Below are 24,353 nucleotides of genomic sequence, written 5' to 3' on the forward strand. Positions count from 1 at the left end.
GTTCAGTAGTGTAAAGCATATTCCCACTGTTGTGCCACCAATCTCCAGAACTCTTCTTATCTTGTAAAACTGAAACTCTATAACCATTAAACACCAACTCCTCATTCCCCCCCCCACCCCCACCGCCCCGGCTTCCAGCCCCTGGCAGCCACCGTTCTACTTTCTGTCTCTATGAATTTGACTACTCTAGGTACTACACGTAAGTGGAATTGTACAATATTGCTCTTTTTGTGTCTGGTTTATTTCATTTAGCATCATGTTCTCAAGATTCGTCCATGTTGTAGCATGTGTTAGACTTTCCTTTCTATGGCTGAATAATATTCTATTGTATATGTATATACCCTGTTTTTATCCCTCCAACCATTGAAGGATATTTAGGTTGCTTCTACCTTTTGCTGTTGCGAATAATGCCGCTATGAACATGGGTGTACAAATATCTATTCAAGTTTCTGCTTTCACTCCTTTTGGGTATATATCCAGAAGTTGAATTGCTGGATCCTATGGTAATTCTGTTTTTAATTTTTTTTTAGGAATAGCCATACTGTTTTCCATGGTGGCTGCACCATTTTACATTCCCACCAACAGTTTACAGGGTTCCAATTTCTCCACATCCTTGCCAACACTTATTTTCTTGTTTTTTGATAATAGCCATCCTAATGGATGTGATGTTTTAATAAGGCTTTATTTTTAAATTCTTTGAGACCTTAGGAAGAATAAATAACATGAACAAATAATACTGTGTATGTATCATACACTAAACCAGTTAACTATTGATATTTATGTTAAAAAATAAGGGATACTCATAATAGTCCCAAATTGAAACAACTCTGATGTCCTTTAACTGATGAATAAGAAAATAAAATATAGTATATACAATGAAATATTATTTGGCATAAAAATCGTGTACTGATACATGCTACAACATAGATAGACCTTGAAAACATGCTAAGTGAAAAACACCAGACACAAGACCACATATATATGATTACCTGTATAAAATGTCCAAAATAGGTAAATATGTAGAGACAGAAAGTAAATCAGTGGTTGCCAGGGGCTGGCATCAAGGTGGGAGGAATGGAGAAGGCTGATCATGGGTATGGAGTTTAAGTGCAGAAAGATACATATATATATATGTATAATTTAGGAGATGAACCAAGTCTTGTTTTCATCTCCTGTTTGGACTGTGTACAATGAAAGTTTTCATAAGTTTTGAAATTATAGGGAAAACAAGTTTTTAGAACATGGTTAGGGGGAAAACAGAACTTAGAAAAAAGTGTAATACATAGTTATTTTTTCCTAGTGGCAGGTTTTCTGTAATTTTAAGTTTTAAGAACACAAAATATATAACCTAGTTTTCATTTTTTATTTATTTTTGTTTTCTAGTTGCTTTTAAAATTATAATTTTAAATATGATTCAGTGTATGATTTATTCAGAAAATAATCACAGCATATCAAATTGAATTTGTTAATCTTAGAAGCATTTAGAGATGCATATTTAATTTGGTAGTGCTTGAAAATCCATGTCCCATCCTGTCCTGCCCCCGTTCCCCCACAACTGGCATTGTGCAGATACTTCCATATGCTAGAAGTTACTCACCATTTGGTTGAAGAAAAATCTAATTCAGTGGCTAGCTTACATATAAACATTAAACTAATTTCATGTAAATTTTGTCACATTGTTTGCCTTGCTGTAATTCTAAGGCAACTTGGTTTACAATGCTTAGATTAGGTGATTTTGACACAAAATATCAGATGAAAGGAAATTCTGTAATGTTTTATTTAGGTTTTGAAAATATGTCATTTATAGATCAGGAGCAGTAACCTATATTCTATCTTCAGTGTCACAGAGCCAGGGAGACATGTATTTCTGCTTCTTTCCAGCCCCAAAGTTTTGGGTATGCTCCGTCCTGAACCTTGTGAGCAAAGGAGACGATTATTTTTCGTACTTACTAGTAAATAAACAAGGCCCATACTTTCGTATTTTAAGACTTGTCTGAATGTCCTGTGCACGTCTACCAACCTTTAGCTTGGTAGGTCAGTAACAAGCTGCTATAACTAAAGAAAACTTAAAAAACCACAACATACCCAATCATACATCCCAGACATGTGTTTTACTTTTGAATGTTAGGTGTTGCTTGTTTAAAAGCAAAAGGAGACTTTGTTTAGGGGAAGGAAAATTCTACTGGAGAGTTCAATGCCATAGAGTTCCTATCTCTTGATAGGAACTTGATCCTTTTATGAATTATTTAGCTTCACTTATTTTCAGCTCTTTTACTACTTTTACAACCACATTTGTAATGTTGAAGTTCTGATAACTGAACCTTTGAACACCTTCTTCAGAAGATAACGTTACTTTTAATTATTTAGTTTCTGAGATGCTCCTTTTACTACTTAAGGTGGAACATTTTCTGATTTCTTCCGCATGGTTGTAGTGCTGGAGACAACGTTTGTAGTTCCCGGGAATCGCTCAAAGAATCGAGCAGTAGCTGTATCAACAACGGTGTGCTTGTACAATATTATGATTTAAAAAGTACATTGAGGATTAGGCATTTTGCTCCCAAATACTTTGTTGTCTGGAATAGTAAGGGTTTTGGCAAAGTTACTTCAAAAAGGAACGAAGGATTTTATACTGAAAAATGGAAAAATTCTAGTTCTTCATTTATTTGGTAAAAGAATTTTATCTCATGAAATGGTGTTTTCAGTTTATTTACACTTTCAATCATTAAAAATATGCTATTTATTCGTCAAAGATTTCATTAAATTTTCTTTGTTTTCATGGTGACCAGTTATCCTTCAAATTCTCACAGGCCATGTTGTAATTTTGTGCCAGAATAGAACAGATTAATCCCATCCTTTATCAACTGTAGGCCTGAAGTGTTTCTCAGCAGTAGACGTGAAATCTCTTTCCCTCACTTTCCTGTCCAACACTTTGGTGATCATATAGCAAAAGAACAAAATGATTCTTGTGTAGTTCCTAGTTATCTTTCTGTTTATATGAGTTTATCGTAGCTTTGTTAAGAAACCTTTCAGATTTGATCACTACTTTTGTGTTGAATAGGATCCCAAGTGATTACATTTTCATTAAATTCCTATACTTTAAGAGGGCAACACTTGAGGAAATTTGTACATTTAAACTAATATTCTTGGAATCCTATCAATAGGAGAGATTTACACTACCTTATTGAGAGAATGTGGAATGAGAGTAATTTGTTTTCCTCAAAACCAGAAAAATGACAAAATCCTCGTTTCTTGATTCTAGGGGGATGTTCTCCCTTTCATGCTGCTTCAAGGAATTTTAGGGATTGTCTGACTGAGTTATGGGTTTTTATTTGTACAGATTTCTTATATATCATATACAAAAATTAAATTTATTTCATACTTTTGTCCTTAAACATAGGAGACTGAACGTAACTGCTTGTTGATTTACTTCATAATTTACTTGGTGTGGTATTATATTGCTTTAATATATAATACAGTAATGCCATTGAGTCTTTTTTGTTCCTCTTTTAACATTTATTGAATACTTACTGTACGCCAGGTACTGCTCTAGGCATATATTTGTATAGTTCTGTACCAAGTATTCCTATACTGCAGTGATTTTATAATTCCTATACTGCAGTGAATTTTATAATTTCTCCTTCTTGCCACTATCTAACATAATGTGAAGAGCAAAAATTCTGGAACCAGACTGTTAAAATTTGAATCCTGGCTCTCCTACTTACTAGACATGTGACCACAAGCTACCATGTTTCCCTGAAAATAAGACCTAGCCGGACAATCAGCTCTAATGTGTCTTTTGGAGCAAAAATTAATATAAGACCTGGTCTTATTTTACTATAAGAGCCGATATAATATAATATAATAATGTAATATAAGACCGGGTCTTATATTAATTTTTGCTCCAAAAGACACATTAGAGCTGATTGTCCAGCTAGGTCTTATTTTCAGGGAAGCAGTACCTCAGTTGCCTCAATTTTTGCATCTGTAAACTGGGGCCAATGATGTAACCTAATAGGATTGTTGTGAGAATTTACAGAACATGTGACATGTTTGGAACAGTGCCTGACACAAAGTCAGTGCTATGTAAAGTGTTAGTCATCACTACTACCATGAATACTATTACTGTGACTTTGTGTCAGTCTTCTCTTTCTAAATTTCTTTAATCTTAGAAGACTGATTACTGAGCTTGTTAAAACTAAATGCAAATTAAGGGTAAATTGAGTGTATAAAACCTGAGATTTCCCAAGAAACAAAATGGTATTTGCCTTGGAATTACATTTTGGCTGCTTAGAACCTCTTTTTTTTTTTTTTTAATCTTAGATACACAGCCTTTAACAGGCCATGCTTATAAATGAATCTTGAATAAGAAAAATATAAGAAGACTTATCTTAATATATAGGACTTGTTTTTTAGGGAAAAAGATCTTGAAGAAGCTCTGGAAGCAGGAGGTTGTGATCTTGAAACTTTGAGAAATATAATTCAAGGGAGACCACTGCCTGCTGATCTGAGGGCCAAAGTTTGGAAGGTAACTGGAAACTAAAACAAATAAAATGTAATCACTTAAGAATAATACTTGAGAATTTTTATTTTCAGTTGTCTTAATTGCAGAAGACTTTATTATCCTGTGAGCATGCCACATCTAGAAAATTTATCAAATGGAACAACTTACTAAAATGTCTGTTTCAGTAATATTCGGTATATTTAATAATTTAGGTTTTGAAAGTAAGTTTTCTTTTGTGATGTTCTATATATTTAATAATTTAGGTTTTGAAAGGCAATGTTTTATTTTGCAATCATTAGAAATGATGTTTATGAAGACTTTTAATGAAATGGGAAAACGCAATCATTGAGTATATAATTGATGTAGGATGATTGAGCTATATTAAAAAAAGGGACGTGGGGGGTAGGAAATAGGTCTCTGGGTGTCTGAATTACAGAGGTTTTTCCTTTGCTTTATTTTCCTCTTTGGCTGTTCTGCATTGCATGTGTATTATTTTTTAATTTTAAATTAAGATTTTTTTATGATTACAATAGAAATATTTATTTTTGTTAAAACATATATAAGCAAAGGATAAGATAAAAATCATCTACTACCTATAGGTACAACACATAATAATGTCTTGGTGTATACCTTTTTCCTTTTTTCCCCTTTGCACATACATACGTAACAGAAATGGAATTGTAACTGTACATAGCATTCTGAATGTTTTATTATAGAAATTTAAAACATATTCGAAAGTGGAGAGACTTGTACAATGAACCTCCATGTACCTATCACTTAGCTTCAACTGTTAATCAACATTTGGCCAGTCTTGTTTGATTAGTATCCCCATCCTTTCCTCCCCATACCACCCGTTGGATTATTTTAGAGCAGATCCTTGGTAGCACACTAAAATACTTCAGTATGAAACTCTAACATGAAGACGTTTTAAATAACCTTAATACCATGAAACTTGAAAGAATAGTAATTTCTTAATGTGTCCTCACATGGCTGAAGGGACAAGGGAGCTCTCAGGGGTCTCTTTTATATGGGCATTAATTCCATGTATGAGGGCCCCACCATCATGACCTAATCATTTCCCGAAGGACCCCCACCTCCATCTGCTGTCACGATGGGGATTAGGTTTCAACATATGCATTTTGGGGGTGCACACAAACATTCAGTCCATAGCATCGGTTGTGTTTGCTTGAAGTAAATTTATATATACAATTATGTGAATATTTTGTATAATTCTTTCTGTGCACTGGATTGACATGAAGTAGTACAATTTAATGTGGGAGGATTGAAAATAATTGTGTTTGTTCATTATGATATGACTAAGGGCTCAGCATTTCGTGGAGTGTAGATACATTACTTTGTAATCTTAGATGTATGAATTATGATTCCTAAATTCAGGCCTTTCATTATTATAGCATGTTTCCAAGGATGAGAAATAACATGAAGAGAGTTGCTTTTTTATCTCTTCCAGATTGCTCTAAATGTTGCAGGAAAAGGTGACAGTTTGGCATCATGGGATGGTATTTTAGACCTGCCAGAACAGAACACTATTCACAAAGATTGTCTAGAGTTTGTTGGTAAGTTTAATAATGTTTTAAAATAGTAAACAATTTTGGAAATAATAGTTTTTGGGTGGAGGAGTCACTCTTTAGTAGAATTATCTTGTTATAATTTGGGATATGTAGCATTTGTAAAAGGCTAGTAAATAGTTTTAGAACTTGTCTTCTGAAGTTCTTATGAAATAAAGTCTAATATTTCAAGAAAAAGAGCTCAATTTTAGTGTTTCTTTTGTATTATATATTCAGTTCTTCAAGTACCTGTACAGTTTTGTTGCAGTTTTTTGTATAATTAATATCTGTATGATTGTATGTAGTCTTCAAAGGGGGCTGTGTTTCAAAAGTTTATCTATAAATCACAGGTCATGATTTGCTATAGAAAAACTATGGTAATTCATGGTTGAATAGGTTTCCGATTGTCCCACAAGATCTTTTTCAGGGTTAAATTAATTTAGTTTGTATTTCACTTTTTTAATTCATCTACAGTCCATTGGTATCTTTTTGTTTCTCTTTCCATTATATTTTAGTTAAATTATTGATTAAATAGGTTTTTGTGTACTAACCATGACAGAAACATTATCACTGGTATGGGCAAAAAGAAAGGGAACTTGAGGGTAGAGAATGAATCGCTTTCCTTCCCCTTGATGAAGCAGCTGCCCATCCTGGGGTAGGTGATAATCTTGTGTTTAGAAACAGTTTTTTGCTTTCCAGGAATGAGTTATGACTACCTTTCCTAGCCCTGTAGTTCAGATTGTCCATCCTTACATTTAGCATGTACACAAGGCGTGATCAAAAACTACACTTTGATTGTTTAAAAAAAATGTATTACAGTAAAAGACACATTGCTATTAATCCCCCTCAAAATACTCCCCCTTGCTTTGAAGACACTCATCCCATAGTTCTTGCCACTTTCTGAAGCAGTTCTGGAAGTCCTCTTTCATGAGTGTCTTTAGTTGCGCTGTCATGGCCACCTCAGTGTTCTGAATCGATTCAAAACATTTACCTTTCATGGTCATTTTGACTTTGGGGAAGAGCCAGAAGTCATACAGTGCCAGATCCAGTGAATAAGGTGGATGAGGACACATCATAATGTTTTTATTTGACAGAAATTGTCATACCAGAGCGATGTGCGACACAGAGCCTTTCCTTTGTGATAAAAAAATACAGTGAATGCTGCTGCCAAGTGCCATCCAATGGAAAAACAGGGATCTTCAATACAAGAAGCAGCCCATCAAACCTTAGTAACATGTGTGGCAAGTTTCAACTTGTTTGGTGCAGTCGGGTGCGAGCTACAGTTGAGAGAAGTAGTGTGCTGTTAAATCATCCTCCATCATGACAAGCCATGTCACACATCGCTTCTGGTATATGGCAATTTCTGTCAAATAAAAACATTACAGTGTGTCCTCATCCACCTTATTTACCACATTTGGCACCGTGTGACTTCCGGCTCTTCCCCAAAGTCAAAATTATCAGGACATCGAGGCAGCCACAACAGCGCAACTAGAGACACTCACAAAAGAGGACTTCCAGAACTGCTTCAGAAAGTGGCAAGAATGATGGGATAAGTACGTTCGAAACGTGGGGCAGTATTTTGAGGGGGATTAATGACAATGTGTGTCTTTTACTGTAATACATTTTTCATTTAAATATTCACCATATGTTTTGATCATACCTCGTATATATACATGTTAAGTATTATTAAGGTAGTAAATATTGAATAACTAGTAAATACCGAATAAGTATAAGGGAAAGTGCTTTTATGTCATGCTTTGAATGCGTTAACATAGTACTTTATGTTTGTAAACAATTGTTGTGTCCAATATCTGAGCCTCTAACAGGCCCTCGGTAACTTTATTTTGACACTTTTTTCCTAGACCGGCTTTCAGTGCCAGAAAAGGAGGCAGCAGAATTACTTTTGGATATTGAATCTGTAATTACCTTTTATTGTAAATCACGTAATGTTAAATACAGCACATCGCTTAGCTGGATACATCTACTCAAACCACTCGTGCATCTTCAGCTGCCACGCAGCGATTTATACAACTGCTTTTATGCTGTCATGAATAAGTACATCCCCAGGTAAAATATGAGTTAGTTATTATAGTTTTAAAAATGAATAAAGGTGTAGTTTGCTTCGAAGTAAAGTTGTTAGATTTACTTTGGTGGTAAAGTAAAAGGATCAGATAGTTTTGAAGGTTATTTGAATCATAACTTATTTCACTTTATTTTTGTGATTATAAACATTATTTAAAGGATTCTTAGTTAAGAATTTATGCTTCTAGAGTATATCCGTATATATGCAGCATAACTTCATGCTTTTTCAGTAGTATCCCTTTTTTTTTTTTTAAGAAGGGCGCAGCTCACAGTGGCCCATGCAGGGATCGAACCAGCAACTTTAGTGTTATTAGCACCACACTCTAACCAACTGAGCTATCTGGCCACCCCCAGTAGTATCCCTTTTTTAATTTCTTTACCTATAAAATAAAAATAACATTATAGCATTTAAGTGAAAAGTAAAATTTTTGGAGTGCTACCTTAAGTGAGGTGCTGGGGTTACAGCTTGGAACGTAGTCCTAGAAATACAGGCATTGAACACTAATCAGAAGTGTGCTGAGTATGAGGACAATGAAGTATGGAGTGCTGTGGGGATGCATGATGGGGGCGACCTAACTTGCCCTGCAGATCAGGGACGGCTTCCCTGGGAAGTGACACTGAGGCTGAAACCAGACAGATATCTAGGGGTGGGGTGGGGAGTGGTAGGCACGGCACTCCTGAGGCCAGAAAGAATTCTTGTAGTAGCCAGTACTATGGATCAGGAAGTCAGGATTTTAGAGCCAAAAGGAACTTCTGACATAGTCTGGATCAGTGGTTAGGCAGTGACCCTTGGATACACACTGGAATCATTGGTGTCACTCTTAAAAATCCTGGTGCCTGTGTGCATAGCTGACGAAGTCAGATCTCTGAGGAGGGCACACAGGCATCAGTGTTTGTTTAGAGCTTCCCACTTGGTTAGTGTGCAGCCAAGGTAGACAACTATTATTCTGGAGCGTGATTGTTAAATGACTACCAGATTTTACTACTTTCTATGTGAAAACACACTATACTAGGTGTAAATGCTTTGTGTATTTTCTCTTTCAAACAGTGACCACTAGAAGGTAGGTATCTCTGATTTACAACTACAAAAACTGAGGCAAAGAGAGAGAGAGAGTAAATGATTTATCCAGGATTACACTTCTGGTGTGTGACTGAGTCAGGATTTGAACCTAAGTTTGGATGGATACCCGTGCTTTACTTACTAAAGTAAAGCACTGGTTGCTACTTAGAATCAACTGAAGAACTTTTTCTTTTCTTTTCTTTTCTTTTTTTTGATAACAGCTTTATTAAGATGCCATTCACTTGGATCATAAAATTCATCCTTTTAGTACATACAACTTGGTGGTTTTTAGTGTAGTCACAGAGTCGTGCAACCATAATCACAGTGATTTTTAGAACATTTCATCAGGGAAACCCTGTAACCCATTCATAGTCAACTCTCCATTTCCTTCCAACACTCTCAGCCCTAGGCAACCACTAATCTACTTTCTATCTCTGTGGATTTGCCTATTCTGGACTCATATAAATGAAGTCACATAATATAAGGTCTTTTGTGACTACCTTCTTTCACTTAGAATCATGTTTTAAAGGTTCATCCATACTGGAACATATTTCATTTCTTTTTATTGCTGAATACTATTTCATTATGTGCATAGAACACGTTTTATTTACTAATTCAACAATTGATGGACATTTGGATTTTCACTTTTTGGCTATCAATGAATGGTGCCACTGTGCACATTTGTGTATAAGTTTTTGTGTGGACATGTAATTTCATTTCTTTTGAGTATGTACTTACGAGTACAATTGCTGGATCATATAACTCTGTTTAACCTTTTGAGGAATTGCCAGACTTTTCCTCAACTGTATCATTTCACATTCCCGTCAGCAGTGAATGAAGCCCCGTTTCTCCACATCCTCATCAACATCCATGTTTTTGATTATAGCCATAGTCATGAGTGTGAAGTGATATCTCATTACGGTTTTGATTTGCATTTTCCTGACAGGTAATGATGTTGAACAGTTTTTCACGTACTTAGTGGCACTTTGTATATCTTCTTTTGACAAATGTCTGTTCAGACGAAGAACTTTTAAAACATACTTATCCTTGAAGTTTCAAATATAAGTAGACTAGATAGGTCCAATACTTATCAGAATACCCTACGTGGTCCTGCTGTCTTCGTGGTCCCTATAATCCTTTTGTGTGAGTGCCACCTGGGTTCACCAGGAGAGAATCTCCCTAGACTTGGCTATAGACCTGCTGTTTCTACAGACTTTCTGTGAAGTTAGGTACGTTAGGTGTTAGCAGGAGAGTGCTGTCTGGTTGTGTCGGGTAGGCTGGTGTTCAGGTGTTCTAGGAGTGGGGAGAGGAGGTGAGTGTTGCAAAAGGATTGGTTACTGATATGATCACTTCTGACATTAATTCAAGAAACCTTGCTTCTCTTGTCTTCTAGGGATTGTTCCCTGAAGGGGAGACCATTTCATCTTTTCCGATTACTCATCCAATACCACGAGCCTGAGCTTTGTTCTTTTCTTGATACAAAGAAAATTACTCCAGACTCCTATGCACTCAACTGGGTAATAAAGTGAAAGTAGGAACACTTAATGAAAACTAGATTTCTATGAAACTATAATTAGGGTTTTTCCCCCCAAGGAAGAGGAAGAAAAGTACTAAATTATAGACCATTACTACCTAAAGCAAAGGAGTAAAATTATTGGCATTTCAAAAACAGCTTTATTTGCTCATCACTTATGTTAGTTCAGATTATTTCATATGAAGTTTAGCCTTTTGTTGTTTTACAGTAAAATACATGTGACATTTATGCATATATGTAATACACACATGTATTAATATATGTAAATATATGTAATATATGATAAGTATTGGTTTACTTTAAAACTTGGATTAAATTGTTGATAGTCTGTATAAGAATTGATATCCAATCATGAGGAAAATGATTTAAGATTATCTAATGATTAATATAAAAGAATATAAAGTACATCTCTACTCCGTCATTCCAATTTGTATTTTCATTGGGAAATTTTATTATTCTAGATCAGTAGTTCTCAAACCTTTTGGTCTCAGGACCTCTTATATACAACATTTATTGAGGATCTGTCCTTTTATAGATTATGTTGATTAGAAATTAAAACTAAGAAGTTTTAAATACTTATTTAGAAGTAATGATAAATCCATTACATGTTAACATAAATAGTCTATTTTTTAAATGAAAAATAACTATTTTTCAGAAGAAAATTTGTGAGAATAGTGGCGTTGTTTTATAATTTTGCAAATCTCAATATTTGGCCAGATCACAGACAGATAGGTTCTACTTTATTCAGTCTGTGATGATACCACATATCATGGAGCCTTTGGAAAATTCTGTTGTTTATATGTAAGAGAATGAGTATGAAAAAGGCAAGTAAATTCTAAGTATTATGAAAATAGTTTTAATCGCACGGACTCCCCTATACGTACACGTCCGTGTGGGTACTTGAGGACTCCTCAGACCACTGTGAGAGCTGCTCTCCTAGGTTTGCTTGAAGATTTTTCTAAAACAATAATGGATGCTAGAAGAAGATGTAGTCAAAATCTAACCATATTCCTCAATCATGCCTTACCTAAGTTTTCAGAAAGAATCCCATTTCTGCCACTTATTAACTGTGTGATTTAAGATACTTAGCCTCTGAGCTTCAATTTCTTCATCTGTAAAATGGGAATAATAATAGTACCTACCTTAGGGTGATAGGATGAGTTAACAATTAGGAAATGGTCAGTAGAGACTTGTAACTGGTTTCAACTATAGTACATTAAATCTCAAACTGCAGCAGCCTGTTCTTTAGTTCCTTCTAAGTTACAGTCTTGTCACGTTGAGTTAAAATAATAAAATACCTATAAAATTGTAGCTTCTCTGAGATTCACATGTTGGCATTAAATCTACTTATTTTTATTGAAGTAAGAAAATATATTTTTTTAAGCATTCTAATACTTAATAGAAGTCTCTCTGGTCACATCATGCCTAGGAAATGTCATTTCTGTTGCCAGAACTCTGAATTAGTACTCAGTGCTGGTAGTACATTTTAGCTGAGTATTAAAAGAACTGGTTTCTCTTCAGTTTATGGTCCAAGTAGTTCATTCTTGCTACTAGTATTATGTCTATGAATGGAGTTTTTTTTTTAATCATGAGATGAAACAATTAAAACTAATTTCTATACCTTGAGAACCCATAATTATGAGCAGTGCAAAGGCAGCTTTAGTTAAAGTGAGTTTAATGATGACCATATATTGCCATCCTGTTTGTATTTGCATCTGTTAATCTGGATTTGTAATAGTAATTTTTTAAACAACAGAAACAGCAGTAGCATATGGACTTTAAAGGCTTTGCAGTCAAATGTAATGGCAGTTACATGGGCTGTGTAGTGTCAGGTATTCTAGTCCTAACACCGCCACTCACTACCCTATTTCCCTGAAAATAAGACCTAGCCGGACAATCAGCTCTAATGCGTCTTTTGGAGCAAAAATTAATATAAGACCCGGTCTTATGTCCGCTAGGTCTTATTTTCGGGGAAACACGGTAGCTTTGTGAACTTGAGAAAGTTATTTAATACAAGTCTGTTTCCTCACCTATAAAATGGGTCTATTTCCTCACCTAGAAAAATGTCTTCTTTGAAGGCCTATTGTGAGAATATTTGAGATATTTAATAAAAAATATTTAATACTGCAACAGTAGCTTAGTACCTGGCACAAAATGTATGTATTCTGGCACTTAATGTATGTGTTCCCATTAGCTCCTTTTAGCCATTAAAAATATTTTAAATTTAAACCTCAACATCGCATTGTTTCTGTCTCTAGTGAAAATTAAAAGTATCACTGAATTCATGCAATTTACAACACAGTTGGGCTGTTGAAAAACTTATACATTAACAACGTTTTAATTTTATATTGAAAACCATAGGGCTCCTGAAGCCTATTGAGGGACATGAATGTTGTCTCATCTATTTCAAATGATGTGCAAGTAAGCTTTGGGAGCAATTCACATTTATATTGTCATTAAAATTTTTTTAGGTGCTATTAACTTAAATTGCCATGTTTGATCCTCACAATTACTTAGTAAGCTAAGTACGGTAGTAATTATGCCAGTTACTTTAGGGAGAGCTCTGTGGGTAATCATGTTAGTTATGCTATGGCAGAAATGTGGTAGATAGTATAGGTTAATTATCTGTCACAACAATGGTAGAAGGTGGATAGTAGTAATATAACTGGTTGTTTTTGGTTTTTACAGAAATAGAAATGTAAGCTTTAGAGGTTATATTTCATGCCCTATGTCACACAGCTGGTAAGTGGCTCCATTGTGTGTGAATCTACATGTCCTGCCTTTGGATTAGGTGCACTAAAATTAAAGTACACATTAAATTTCAGATGCAGATAATTTGATATAATGTTACTTTTGACTGTGCTTTAATACTTTTAAAAGAACAATCCATTTCTAATGGTTTATGTTTGCCATTTGATTTCCTAATTACAGCTTGGAAGCCTTTTTGCATGTTACTGTTCCATTGAAGTCACTCAGGCAATATGGGATGGATATCTACAACAAGCAGATCCGTTTTTTATTTATTTCTTAATGTTAATAATCCTTGTTAATGCAAAGTAAGTGTCAAGTTGGTTAGAGTTTTTTTTCTCTTTATTCTCAGGGTGCTCTGTTAATATTTAACTTAAATTCATTTGATTCTTTTTTACAGAGAAGTTATTTTAGCACAGGAGACTGACAGCAAAGAAGAAGTTATCAGTAAGTATCATTTAATGTAGAGAAAGTTTCTTCATCTATAAATTTAGGAGATTAGTCTAGAAGATCTCTGAGGTTCCATTCAACTCTTAACACCCTCTTCAGATATGATATAAACCTTCGACTATTTTCCCCAGTTTTGCTGTCTTCATTTATTTCTTCATGTTTTTTCACTTTTATTCTTTTCCATATACTGTTTCTTTGGTTTCATCGTTCAAATAAAATCCCCTCCTCTCCCTACCCCCTTTCTCCCCACCTCTTGGAGCTTCCTTAATTTACCTCTCAATACTCAGCTTTCTTGGTATCTCCATTGTGAAACCTTGGTTCTCCTTTTGGATTCTCCCCACTCTAGCCCCCACACAGATTTACTTACCTTCTCTCTGTATTGCCTGGCATTTTGTACTATCTTGATTACAGTGTTTATCTTGCTACATTTTAATGATTTATTTTTACATTTCTCACACAAGACAAAGTTCCTTAAGTCAGGAACTATTTCTTAGTCATTTTTATTTCCAGAGGCCCTGGCACCTACTAGGTGTTTGTTAAATAAATAAATCATATTCTGATCAAGGCTCATGAATAGATTTGATTGCCTGACACCATAATTCACAAACAGCAGAACTGTGTTAATCATTTTAGCTCCTTTGGGAAATCTGCTTTTCCACAAGCAGTTTTATTATATTGAGGGCGTTCCAGCTTTGATATATAAATGATGTTCATTATTGTGTTCTTCATTAAACAGTTTTTAAAATGTTGTCATATCTATTATCCTGTTTCAGAGTTTTTGGAAAAAACTCCATCCAGTTTGAATCTGGAAGATATAGAAGACCTTTTCTCTCTGGCTCAGTATTATTGCAGTAAAACCCCAGCTTCATTTAGGAAGGTATAAGACAAGAAATGAGGCACTATTCTGTATTTCACATTTTGTGCATTGTTTTATTGTTTATGTTGTATTCAGTTCAGTTAAAATACTCTAGGTTGGCATTCTTTTCTGTCTTTTAATGTGTTGCGGTTTTGTGTGATTTTTCCACTGTAATTGCTTTCCCCAGTGAAGCAACAGACAGATTAAAAAAGATAATATACAAATATGCTGGTATTTGTATACTATCTCACTTCTACTCTGATTATTAGTTATTTCTGATTGCTAGAAAATTGACTATGAGATATTGCCTAAATTAGTGCTTTCTTGACTTTAAAAATTGTGTTACAAAATTTGATGGAGCATGAATAATTATGCCTCCTTTATCCGGAGTTCAGCTTTGTACAACTTTAATGACTCAGAGCTGTCTTGTAAGCGAAAAAGGGTCACTTAGCCCCATAGTCAGACCACACCACTGTGTTCAAGACAAAGGACACCCAATTAGAAACATGAGTGGTATGAGCTCCTAGAAAGTAAAACTGCAAGAAGCAAAAGTTAGTAGTGGGGGAGGCACAGAAATACCTTACCATCTAGTAAGGCGGACAGGTTTGTCTGTGACCGCAGGTGCTCAAGCGAGCATTGTTGTCTTTTTTTTTTTTAAGGCATTCTACCATAATAATTGCTAGTTGGTAGTCATCATGTCACTGAAACATCAAGATGAGGTTAAATTCTGTTCAGTATAGTGAGTTTCAGAAGGCAGGTAAGAGAAACCTTTGTAGAACAGTTCTCTTGAAACTAATTAAAAAGGAGCTTTGTTTCTAGGGACTCATTTAGCTATTTTAATAATTGCATAATGCAGACTATCTTAGCGCACAGCTGTGCTGAGTAAGTCAGAAGGTGGGATACCATAGTGGTGTAGGAGGCTGAATGACAAACAAGTCTTACTCTTTTTAGTCTTCCAAAAGGACCAGCTTTAATTCTTCAGACAGAGCAAATAATCTGCACTAGCGTTGCTAATTAGAGCAGGCTGTAGATCAATGTCTTACTTCACTTATGCAATTCATTCATGCCATGTGTTTGTTTTTATTAAAATATGAAAAGTTGTGAGTAAACATTTTTAAAATGTAATGTTTGCTGTAGTTGACAGTATAGAAACTAGCTGTGTGGATTGTATTATTTCATTTCTTTCATTTTGTGTCAGATCTGACAGGGACTTTGTATGTAGTTTTTTGTGGCTTTTAGCTTAAAGATTTGAGGTGATACACAGTTTTGAGAATCACATGACTCAAGGATATTATATAATTATATTACATTTATCATGGTTTATTAAGAATATTTATGTAGGAAAATTTTATTTTTTGTCTTTATAATGTTTTAAAATTTTCTCTTCCAACAGGATAATCACCATCTGTTTGGTAGCACTTTGTTAGGTATTAAAGATGACGATGCAGATCTGAGTCAGGCTCTTTGTCTGGCCGTCTCGGTGTCAGAGATCCTTCAGGCAAACCAGCTGCAGGGAGTAAGTAAAGAAAACCCACAGTTTTGTCAGAGGACTGTCCCTTTTAAATGCAAGGAACCAACGTGTCTTCCCTTTATTGATTTCCACAAAATTTACTATAACATTGTAGATTTGTACTTTTTTTTTATTATTAATGTGTTAAATCTGTTGTTCAGATAGTCATTTTTAAACTGCTAGGTTGGGTGTTATTTTAGTTGTCAACAATTATTTTGACACCAATTTTTGTAAATTGTTAAATCATTTTTCATATGTTAGTAAAGCAACTAAATGTGGTGTGAATACTCAAAAGGGTGAATTTAGCATTTAACAGTTAAATTCTGGTTACATTCATTTAAACCATGTAACTGAATTACATGGTTTAATGCTATAAAGCATATAACAAAGGAGAATTGAGGCTGTATATCATAATTTTCTGTCTATTACTCTCTTCATGAAAATCTAATGAGCCAATTTTTAAAATTTATGTTCTTCATTACTAGTATTGCAACATTTATCTATGTGAGTATACTTAGAAGGTAGGGTGTATTTCCAAGGAGGGACGAGGAATGGACATGGAAAGATGCCTTTTACAGTAGATCTTTTTAAAACAAGCATTTCACTTATTTTTCTTATTAGAACTATTACTTAAAAAACAAATGAAAATATGTAATCCAGTTTAAAGAGATCCATGTAAACTTCTTCAGTTCAAATTGGCATTGTAGAACTTCCCCTCACCCCCCAAAATGTTTAGTTCTTATGTGAATTGAATTACTGATAAATTTGTCGATTTGCAGAAATAGGAATCGTATCTAGATCTGAGTTTATAACTGTATGTTTTTTTAAAAAGTGTTCAATATGATACACATTAACTAATTAAATTCTAGTACACTGTAGTTAGTTTTATAGCTCAAACTGACATTCTCCTGCTACATAATTTAAGACTTTCTAGTCCAGAACAGTATATACAAAACGTTTTAACTGTTTAAAATGAATAAAATTATTTACGATCTTGGTTATTTTGTTGGGTCTTCACTTATTGAGTCCTCCTGATTCTATGTGAGATCCATGTTTTTAATAAATCTGTTCCCTCTCCTTTGGTTAATTGTTAGCATTATATTGTGTAAAATGTGACTGTCATGGCAAATTTCAGTATTTCAGATGTTTCTCTCTTAGGAAGGAGTCCGGTTCTTTGTGGTGGACTGCCGTCCTGCGGAACAGTATAATGCTGGACATTTATCAACTGCTTTCCACTTAGATTCAGATCTGGTTGGTATAAATGCTGATTAAAAATTTTTTAAACCTAAGGGAAGAAATCAATTTTTTTCTTTAGCCCATAAATGTACGTGTACCTGATTAAGGATGTTTTTCTTTCTGCTTAAGGAGGGAGTCTCTGCCCTTATGATAAAAGTATTGCTCTCAAGTTACCTTTTCACCCAGGACACCTTTTGGTATCATAAAAGATAGATGGCTTACTATTGCTCACCATTGTTATGTCAGTAAATTCTAAACTTCTTACTGCCACCACCTGATGGAGCACTTTAGCATAGTGCCTTGTGCCTAGTAAGTTCTTTATAAATTATTATAATTGGGTATTATTCTAAAAGTTTTTACTATGAGCCGTTTTTTTCATCATGAGTTCTTACGCATATAATAAACTAATATTTAATAAGGGTAGTGTCTGGCATATGGGTGCTAAGTTGTTAAAATTGCTATCTTCGGGTCACTGTAATTGACGAAATGGATGAAGTAAATAATTAAATATTGTCAGAGAGGCTTAGAGCAGTTGGTAAAACTAGGACTGACATCATTGAAGCTGTTCTGGAATTATTAGAACCTCAGGGATGGGAAAGACAGAAAAAAGGAGTAACCTCTTTTGTTGACAGTGCAGTCTATCCTCTTCCCAACTTGTCTGAAAAAGTTGTCACTGAGGCTGAAAGGCATGTAGAGAAGGGCCTAGGTGGTGTTGAGAGGAAACTCAGGGAAAACAAAGGTGAAACAACCCAGAGAATTGGGGCGCTGTAGAAGAGGCAATCCTAGCTTTGTTTGCACCCTGATAGTGAACTCGGTGCCTTTCTCTTCCTTGATTCATCTAGGAAAACTCAGATGGTCCTCCTTGCAGGCTTATTTTAACATTTTACTGAAGTGATTCATGAATACTTGAATTTTAAAAAGAAATTCAAAGAGAATCTCCAGAGTTAACTATTATTAACAGCTTGTTTAATCTTCCAGACCTTTAAAATGTATCTACACGTTTTTTGTTCACTTTTTTTTTACTTGCTTTTTCACTTGGCAGTTCACTTGTTTTTTTCACTTAACAGTTTCTTGGAAATCTTTCCATTTAAATACATTCTTTTTAATGGCTGTATAATGGTCTGTGGTACAGATACACCATAATTTATTGTTTGTTTGCTGTACATTTGGGTTGTTTGCCGTACATTTGGGTTGTTTTCAGTTTTCTTATAATAAACGATGCCGCAGTTAACATCCTTATGCATACATTGTGAAGTTGTACAAATATTTCTGTAAAATAGACTCCTAAAAATAGAATTACTGGGTTGAGGGGTGTGGGTGTAAAAATGTTACTAGAGACTGCCACATTGCCCTTTAAAAAGGTTGAACCAGCTTACACTTTACAACTGTAAATGAGAATGATTGTTTTATACTATCAGCATTATTGGACATTACTAATTTTTTATTTTACAAGAATGATGGGTAAGAAACAGTGGTAATTACTAGTGATGCTGGGCATCTTTTTGTGAGTGTGCTGTTTAATTTTTGTTTGTTTGTTTGTTTAAAAATTACTTCTATGGTTTGTCCTTTTTTTCCTATTGGATTTTCATTGTGCTTTTTTTTTATGTAGCCTCAGTATAGCAGTTTTAACAAATTTTTGTAGTTGTTGGCATACTTTTTTCCTTGAGGGTAAGAAATTAATTTTTCATCCTTTTATCTCTAGTAACTAGAGTAGTACTGATAAATAAAAGGCTGCTTCTGCTATTTCTGACTGTTTGAGAAATACATGGTTTGCCATGTAAGTGGAAATAAAAAATAAAGCTTGTTTTTGATGTAGTGTTTTTAGTCATGGACTCTTGCACTCAGTGTGAAACGTTTCTTGTCCTGATATAAGGACACCATAGCTTACTGTTTAATAAATAATGACCACAAGTTTTTTCTAATAGAATGTTTTCTTTGCATAGTTTAATCTTTCTTGTGACTTTTCAACTTTATTTTTTAATTATAGTTTCAACTTTTGTTCTAATGTATTATAGGTACATTTATACATATTTCTTTTTTCTTATCCCAGAGGTTTTATTTATAAGAGCCTTTTCTTTTTCATTTGTTTTCATGGTGGATATTTAAAATTTTTTTGTTTCTTTTTTCCCCTGGAAAAATATTTCAGGTTTTGCAGATGTTTGTAAAACAAGGCTTAGCATGTTTTTAATTTTTTTTTAATTATCTAGATGCTTCAGAATCCATCTGAGTTTGCCCAGTCAGTAAAATCCTTGCTGGAAGCACAGAAGCAGTCCATCGAGTCTGGCTCCATCGCTGGCGGAGAGCACCTCTGTTTCATGGGCAGCGGCCGAGAGGAAGAAGACATGTACATGAACATGGTGCTGGCACACTTTCTCCAGGTATGCTGACAGACTCTTGCACTTTTGCTTCGTTGCTGCTGTCGCTTTTAAGAAATTCTCATAGCTGTTGTGCTCTTAGCTACATTGTCAAATTTATCTGTATTCTTTCTTTATAGCTTATTGTTTTTGTGTCTTGCCAAAAAAGGTCTTTTCCCCCAGATTTTTCTTACATGCTCATCTGGTTTATTTTTTTTTTTTTATGTTTAAGTCTTGAGCCATCTGAATGTTTTTGTGTCTAAGAAGTGAGGTAGGAATCAAGAAAAAAATTTTTTCCAGGTAGCTAACCAGTTGTGCTATCAATCTGAAATACCATCTTTTAAATATACTGAATTTCTCTATTAAGATCACTGGTAATTATTAGTAATCAGCATCTATTTCTGGATTGCAGTGATTTCTGTTGCATTGATTTTATTCTTATTTATGCCCTGTTACTTTTTACAGTAGCTGTATAATTCATTTTAATATCTTTATTTTGAAATTGAATAAGTATATGACACTTAGCCTCCATTTTGTGTGTGTTTGAATGTTGTCATTGGTATAACCAGTCTATCTGTGTTAGTGATTTTATGTAGTCTGTTCCTCTTCTGTACAAAGCCTCATTTGGTGATGGCTCACTCTTTTTTTTTTTTTTTTTTTTGGCAGAATTTTATGGTTTTATTAACAGTGTGCACACAAGCTATCTATTTGATGGCTCACTCTTTATAAAAATAGTTGTTTATTAAGTATTCTTTGGTAGTTTGTATGTTGAAGTACATTTTCTATGACCCTGAACTATGGAATCAGGAAGACGGTAGGTATGGTGTTGCACAAGCCACTCAATTTGGGTTCATTTCTATTCATGTTGTCTTTTACTGGAAATCTTGTTTGAGAAAATTAAAGGACAAAATCTTTGAAAGACAAAATGAGAGCAGGAACAAGGTATTTGGGAGAGGGACTGTAAGATAATTTTATACCTTACTTATTAAAGGAAAGATTTTAAAAATTGGGGTGGATGGGTGGCTCAGCCATCCACCCCAATTTTTAAAATCTTGGTTAGAGCGTGAGCTCTGGGCAACGGAGCTGCTGGTTTGGTTCCCACATGGGCCAGCAAGCTGCGCCCTCCGCATCTAGAATGAAGTCAATGAGCTGTCGCTCAGCTCCCTGGTGGCCAGATGGCTCAGTTGGTTGGAGCGTGTCCTCTCCACCCCTGGTTGCTGGATCGACTCCCACAAGGGATGGTGGGCTGCGCCCCCTGCAACTAACAATGGCAACTGGACCTGGAGCTGAGATGCACCCTCCTCAACTAAGACTGAAAGGACAACTTGACTTGGAAAAGTCCTGGAAGTACACACTGTTCCCCAATAAAGTCCTGTTCCCCTTCCCCAATAAAATCTTTAAAAAAAAAAATTACAGACTAACAAAAATAGTGACTCAAACTCATTTTATTTATAAATTTAATTGGCCTAGTCTAAAAATGCTCTAGTATAAGTTATATATTGTGAAGGCTGTCAGATGGTAAAAATTTGGAATGTTGTGAATTTTGTAATTAAGATCTGGATGTGGTTTTAGAAATATTTTTCCCCAATTTTTGTCATTTCAAACAAATCTAAAAGTAGGGAGAATTGAACCCTATAAACTCCTTATAAAAACGTAATCACATTATCATAATAATATCTTATTTTAACCAAAAAAAAAACTATAACAAAATAAAAATCTAACTAGTATTCAGGTTTCCCTGACTTTTCCAGGATCCAAAACAAGATATTACACTTGGTTGATATATTTTTTAAGTCTTTTTTTTTTCTTTTTAACTTTTTATTTATTTTAAGTGTGTTTTTCCAGGACCCATCAGCTCTAAGTCAAGTAGTTGTTTCAATCTAGTTGTGGAGGGTGCAGCTCACAGTGGCCCATGTGGGAATAGAACTAGTAACCTTGTTGTTAAGAGCATTGCACTCTAACCAACTGAGCTAACCGGGCACCCCTTTTTTATTTTATAGATTTATAGGTTCTCTTTCCTGATTTTTTTTTCCTTGAATGTATTTGTTGGAAAAAAACTGGTTTCTTTGTCTTGTAGAGTTTCCCACATTCTGGATTTTGCTGATTGCAAATTCGTGGTATCGTTTATCAGGTTCTGTTCCTGATGTTTTCAATATAAACTGATAATTAAATTAGACCTAGAGACTTGATCAGATTACTTTTGGGGGAGATAGGAGGTCCTGGGTTGTGTATACTTCCATCAGGAGGAAAATACTGCCCAGATATCTTTCTTTTTTTGTGTCTCTTACTTTATCATTGCTTATATCTATTAATTTTTAGTAGTTTGTAAAATGGTAACATTCTGTCATTTCATAATTAGCTGTAATACTTGCTTTTATATTTCCTTTTTATAAAGGACAGAAAATATTTTGAAAACTTAAAAACCACTCTAATTACACCCAAAAATACAATTTAACTGATTTTGGTTTGACTCTGGTTTGCAGGATTGGAACTAAAATACAAATAAAATTAGTCTTGTTAATAGCCAGGAAGTCGTTCCTTTCTTCCCACCCAAGCACCAGACCTTAAAATACACAAGGTAAATGTACTCATAGGTACCTTTCTGTGCCAAAGTCCAAAATATCAAAGAAAAGAAAAAGTACAGAAATTTAACATATAACCTTATATTACGTTTGTCAATGTTTATAGAATTATCAGAAGTTTTAATTAAATTGCATTTTGGAATTTAAATTTCATTTTCCATTACAGAAAAGCAAAGAATATGTGAGCATTGCCAGTGGAGGATTCATGGGTAAGATTTTAATTTGTTAATCCCTTTGCCTCCACTTTACAGAGAAAATTATATTACAGCTAATTAGTAGTGACCAAATTAATTAATGGGTATACTCTCTCTTTAGGCATTCAGTATTTTCAAAAAGGCAAAGTCAGCAAGACATATAGATAACACACACAATAGGCCATTGAAATGAGTGAATATTTAATGGAAGACTGTGTAAATAAGTGTGTTTAATTAGCTTGTATTTGCAAAAGAATTTTTTGTAAAGATGTATGAAAAACTGCCCACATGATTTGCCTCTATGGAGAAGGGATAGATAGCACTGGGAAATGAATAGGAGGAATATTTTTCATTGTATACCCTTCCTACTTTTGCTTATTTTGTTTGTTTTGTTTTTATTTTTGAACTACTTAAAGGTATTAGCTGCTGAATACATATTGGCTCAATGGAATAAAACAAATAAAGCTGATATTTTCAAATCTGCAGACTAATATCTGGTAATCCAGGATAGTAAAATAATTGACAAAATCTCTGCAGGCAAATATTTGAGAATTTATGAAGGATTAGGGCAGGGTAATAAGATTTTTAAAAAGTTTTTATTTTTTATAAGAGATGTTATTTAAGGGTACAAACTTGCAACTGGTAAATAATTAGTCCCTGGGTACTAATGCACAGGATAGTGAATATGGACAAAGGTATTGTAATCATCAAACTTGTGAAGAGACTAGATCTTAATTATTCCCACCACAAAAAAGAAATGGTAATTATGTGATGTGAAATAGGTGCTATCTCGATAACGGTAATCATATTACAATATATAAATGTAACAGATCAACATGTTGTATACTTTAAATTTATACAATGTCAATACCCTGTTTCCCCGAAAATAAGACCTAGCCGGACAGTCAGCTCTAATGTATTTTTTGGAGCAAGAATTAATATAATAATATACTATAAGACCGAGTCTTATATAATATATATAATTTTTGCTCCAAAAGACGCATTAGAGCTGATTGTCCAGCCAGGTCTCATTTTCGGGGAAACAGGATATGTCAAATATATTTCAATTAAAACATAAAAAGCTTGTCTTATATTAAGAAAAGATATGTCATAAAAATACTGACCTGGAAACACTGGGAAAAATTAATAATAAGATCAAATTAACTTTTGTTGAAGGTAATAGAGTCTCTAGTTTGAATCATGGGAGTCTTATAAGAGTTAAGTTCTGACTTAATATAATCTTCCTATGTTATAATTTAGGATTTTTGGTAGATTAGGACCTAGTTCCTCTTGGTCTTTGTTTATTTTAATATTAGCAGGAATTATGATTATCTCCTATATATTATGAACTGATAATTAACTACCTTTGAGACTCATACATAGAGTGATCTACAAAAGGGATTGTTTTAATGAATAGTGTTAAGCAAGTGTTGGCCTTAGGTCCAGTGTTATTTATTAGGAATTCTGATAATATGATTCAAAACTTGGTCATTATGCTTGTTCTCAAAAGTGTCTGAAAAGCATTTTTGTATAGTATAATGTAGATTTTAGAAACTTTTCTAAACTCTGAGTTATTTCTTTTCCAAGAATAACCTCTTTCCATAGCAGTTAATGCCTAAGACTGCTTTTTTATTATGGCAAAGTTTAATGTCTCCTTATGATAAAACAAAAGCCACCATAA

The 24,353-nt window shown here is 34.2% G+C and overlaps 1 protein-coding gene across 2 annotated transcripts in view; it reads left to right on the forward strand.

Annotated features, from left to right (window-relative positions):
• The window catches only part of TBC1D23 (TBC1 domain family member 23), a 52,184-nt gene that overhangs the window by 12,263 nt on the left and 15,568 nt on the right, over positions 1 to 24,353 (forward strand). For both annotated transcript variants that reach the window (XM_033087726.1, XM_033087720.1), the window contains exons 2-12: positions 4,414 to 4,525; positions 5,970 to 6,075; positions 7,929 to 8,133; positions 10,602 to 10,725; positions 13,674 to 13,798; positions 13,891 to 13,937; positions 14,714 to 14,817; positions 16,190 to 16,312; positions 17,465 to 17,557; positions 19,750 to 19,920; positions 22,645 to 22,687. In XM_033087726.1, the coding sequence (XP_032943617.1) occupies positions 4,414 to 4,525; positions 5,970 to 6,075; positions 7,929 to 8,133; positions 10,602 to 10,725; positions 13,674 to 13,798; positions 13,891 to 13,937; positions 14,714 to 14,817; positions 16,190 to 16,312; positions 17,465 to 17,557; positions 19,750 to 19,920; positions 22,645 to 22,687 (1,253 nt within the window). The remainder of the gene's footprint in view (positions 1 to 4,413; positions 4,526 to 5,969; positions 6,076 to 7,928; positions 8,134 to 10,601; positions 10,726 to 13,673; positions 13,799 to 13,890; positions 13,938 to 14,713; positions 14,818 to 16,189; positions 16,313 to 17,464; positions 17,558 to 19,749; positions 19,921 to 22,644; positions 22,688 to 24,353) is intronic.

This window comes from Rhinolophus ferrumequinum, chromosome 2 (genome assembly GCF_004115265.2).
Source record: "Rhinolophus ferrumequinum isolate MPI-CBG mRhiFer1 chromosome 2, mRhiFer1_v1.p, whole genome shotgun sequence".
Lineage (NCBI taxonomy): Eukaryota > Metazoa > Chordata > Mammalia > Chiroptera > Rhinolophidae > Rhinolophus > Rhinolophus ferrumequinum.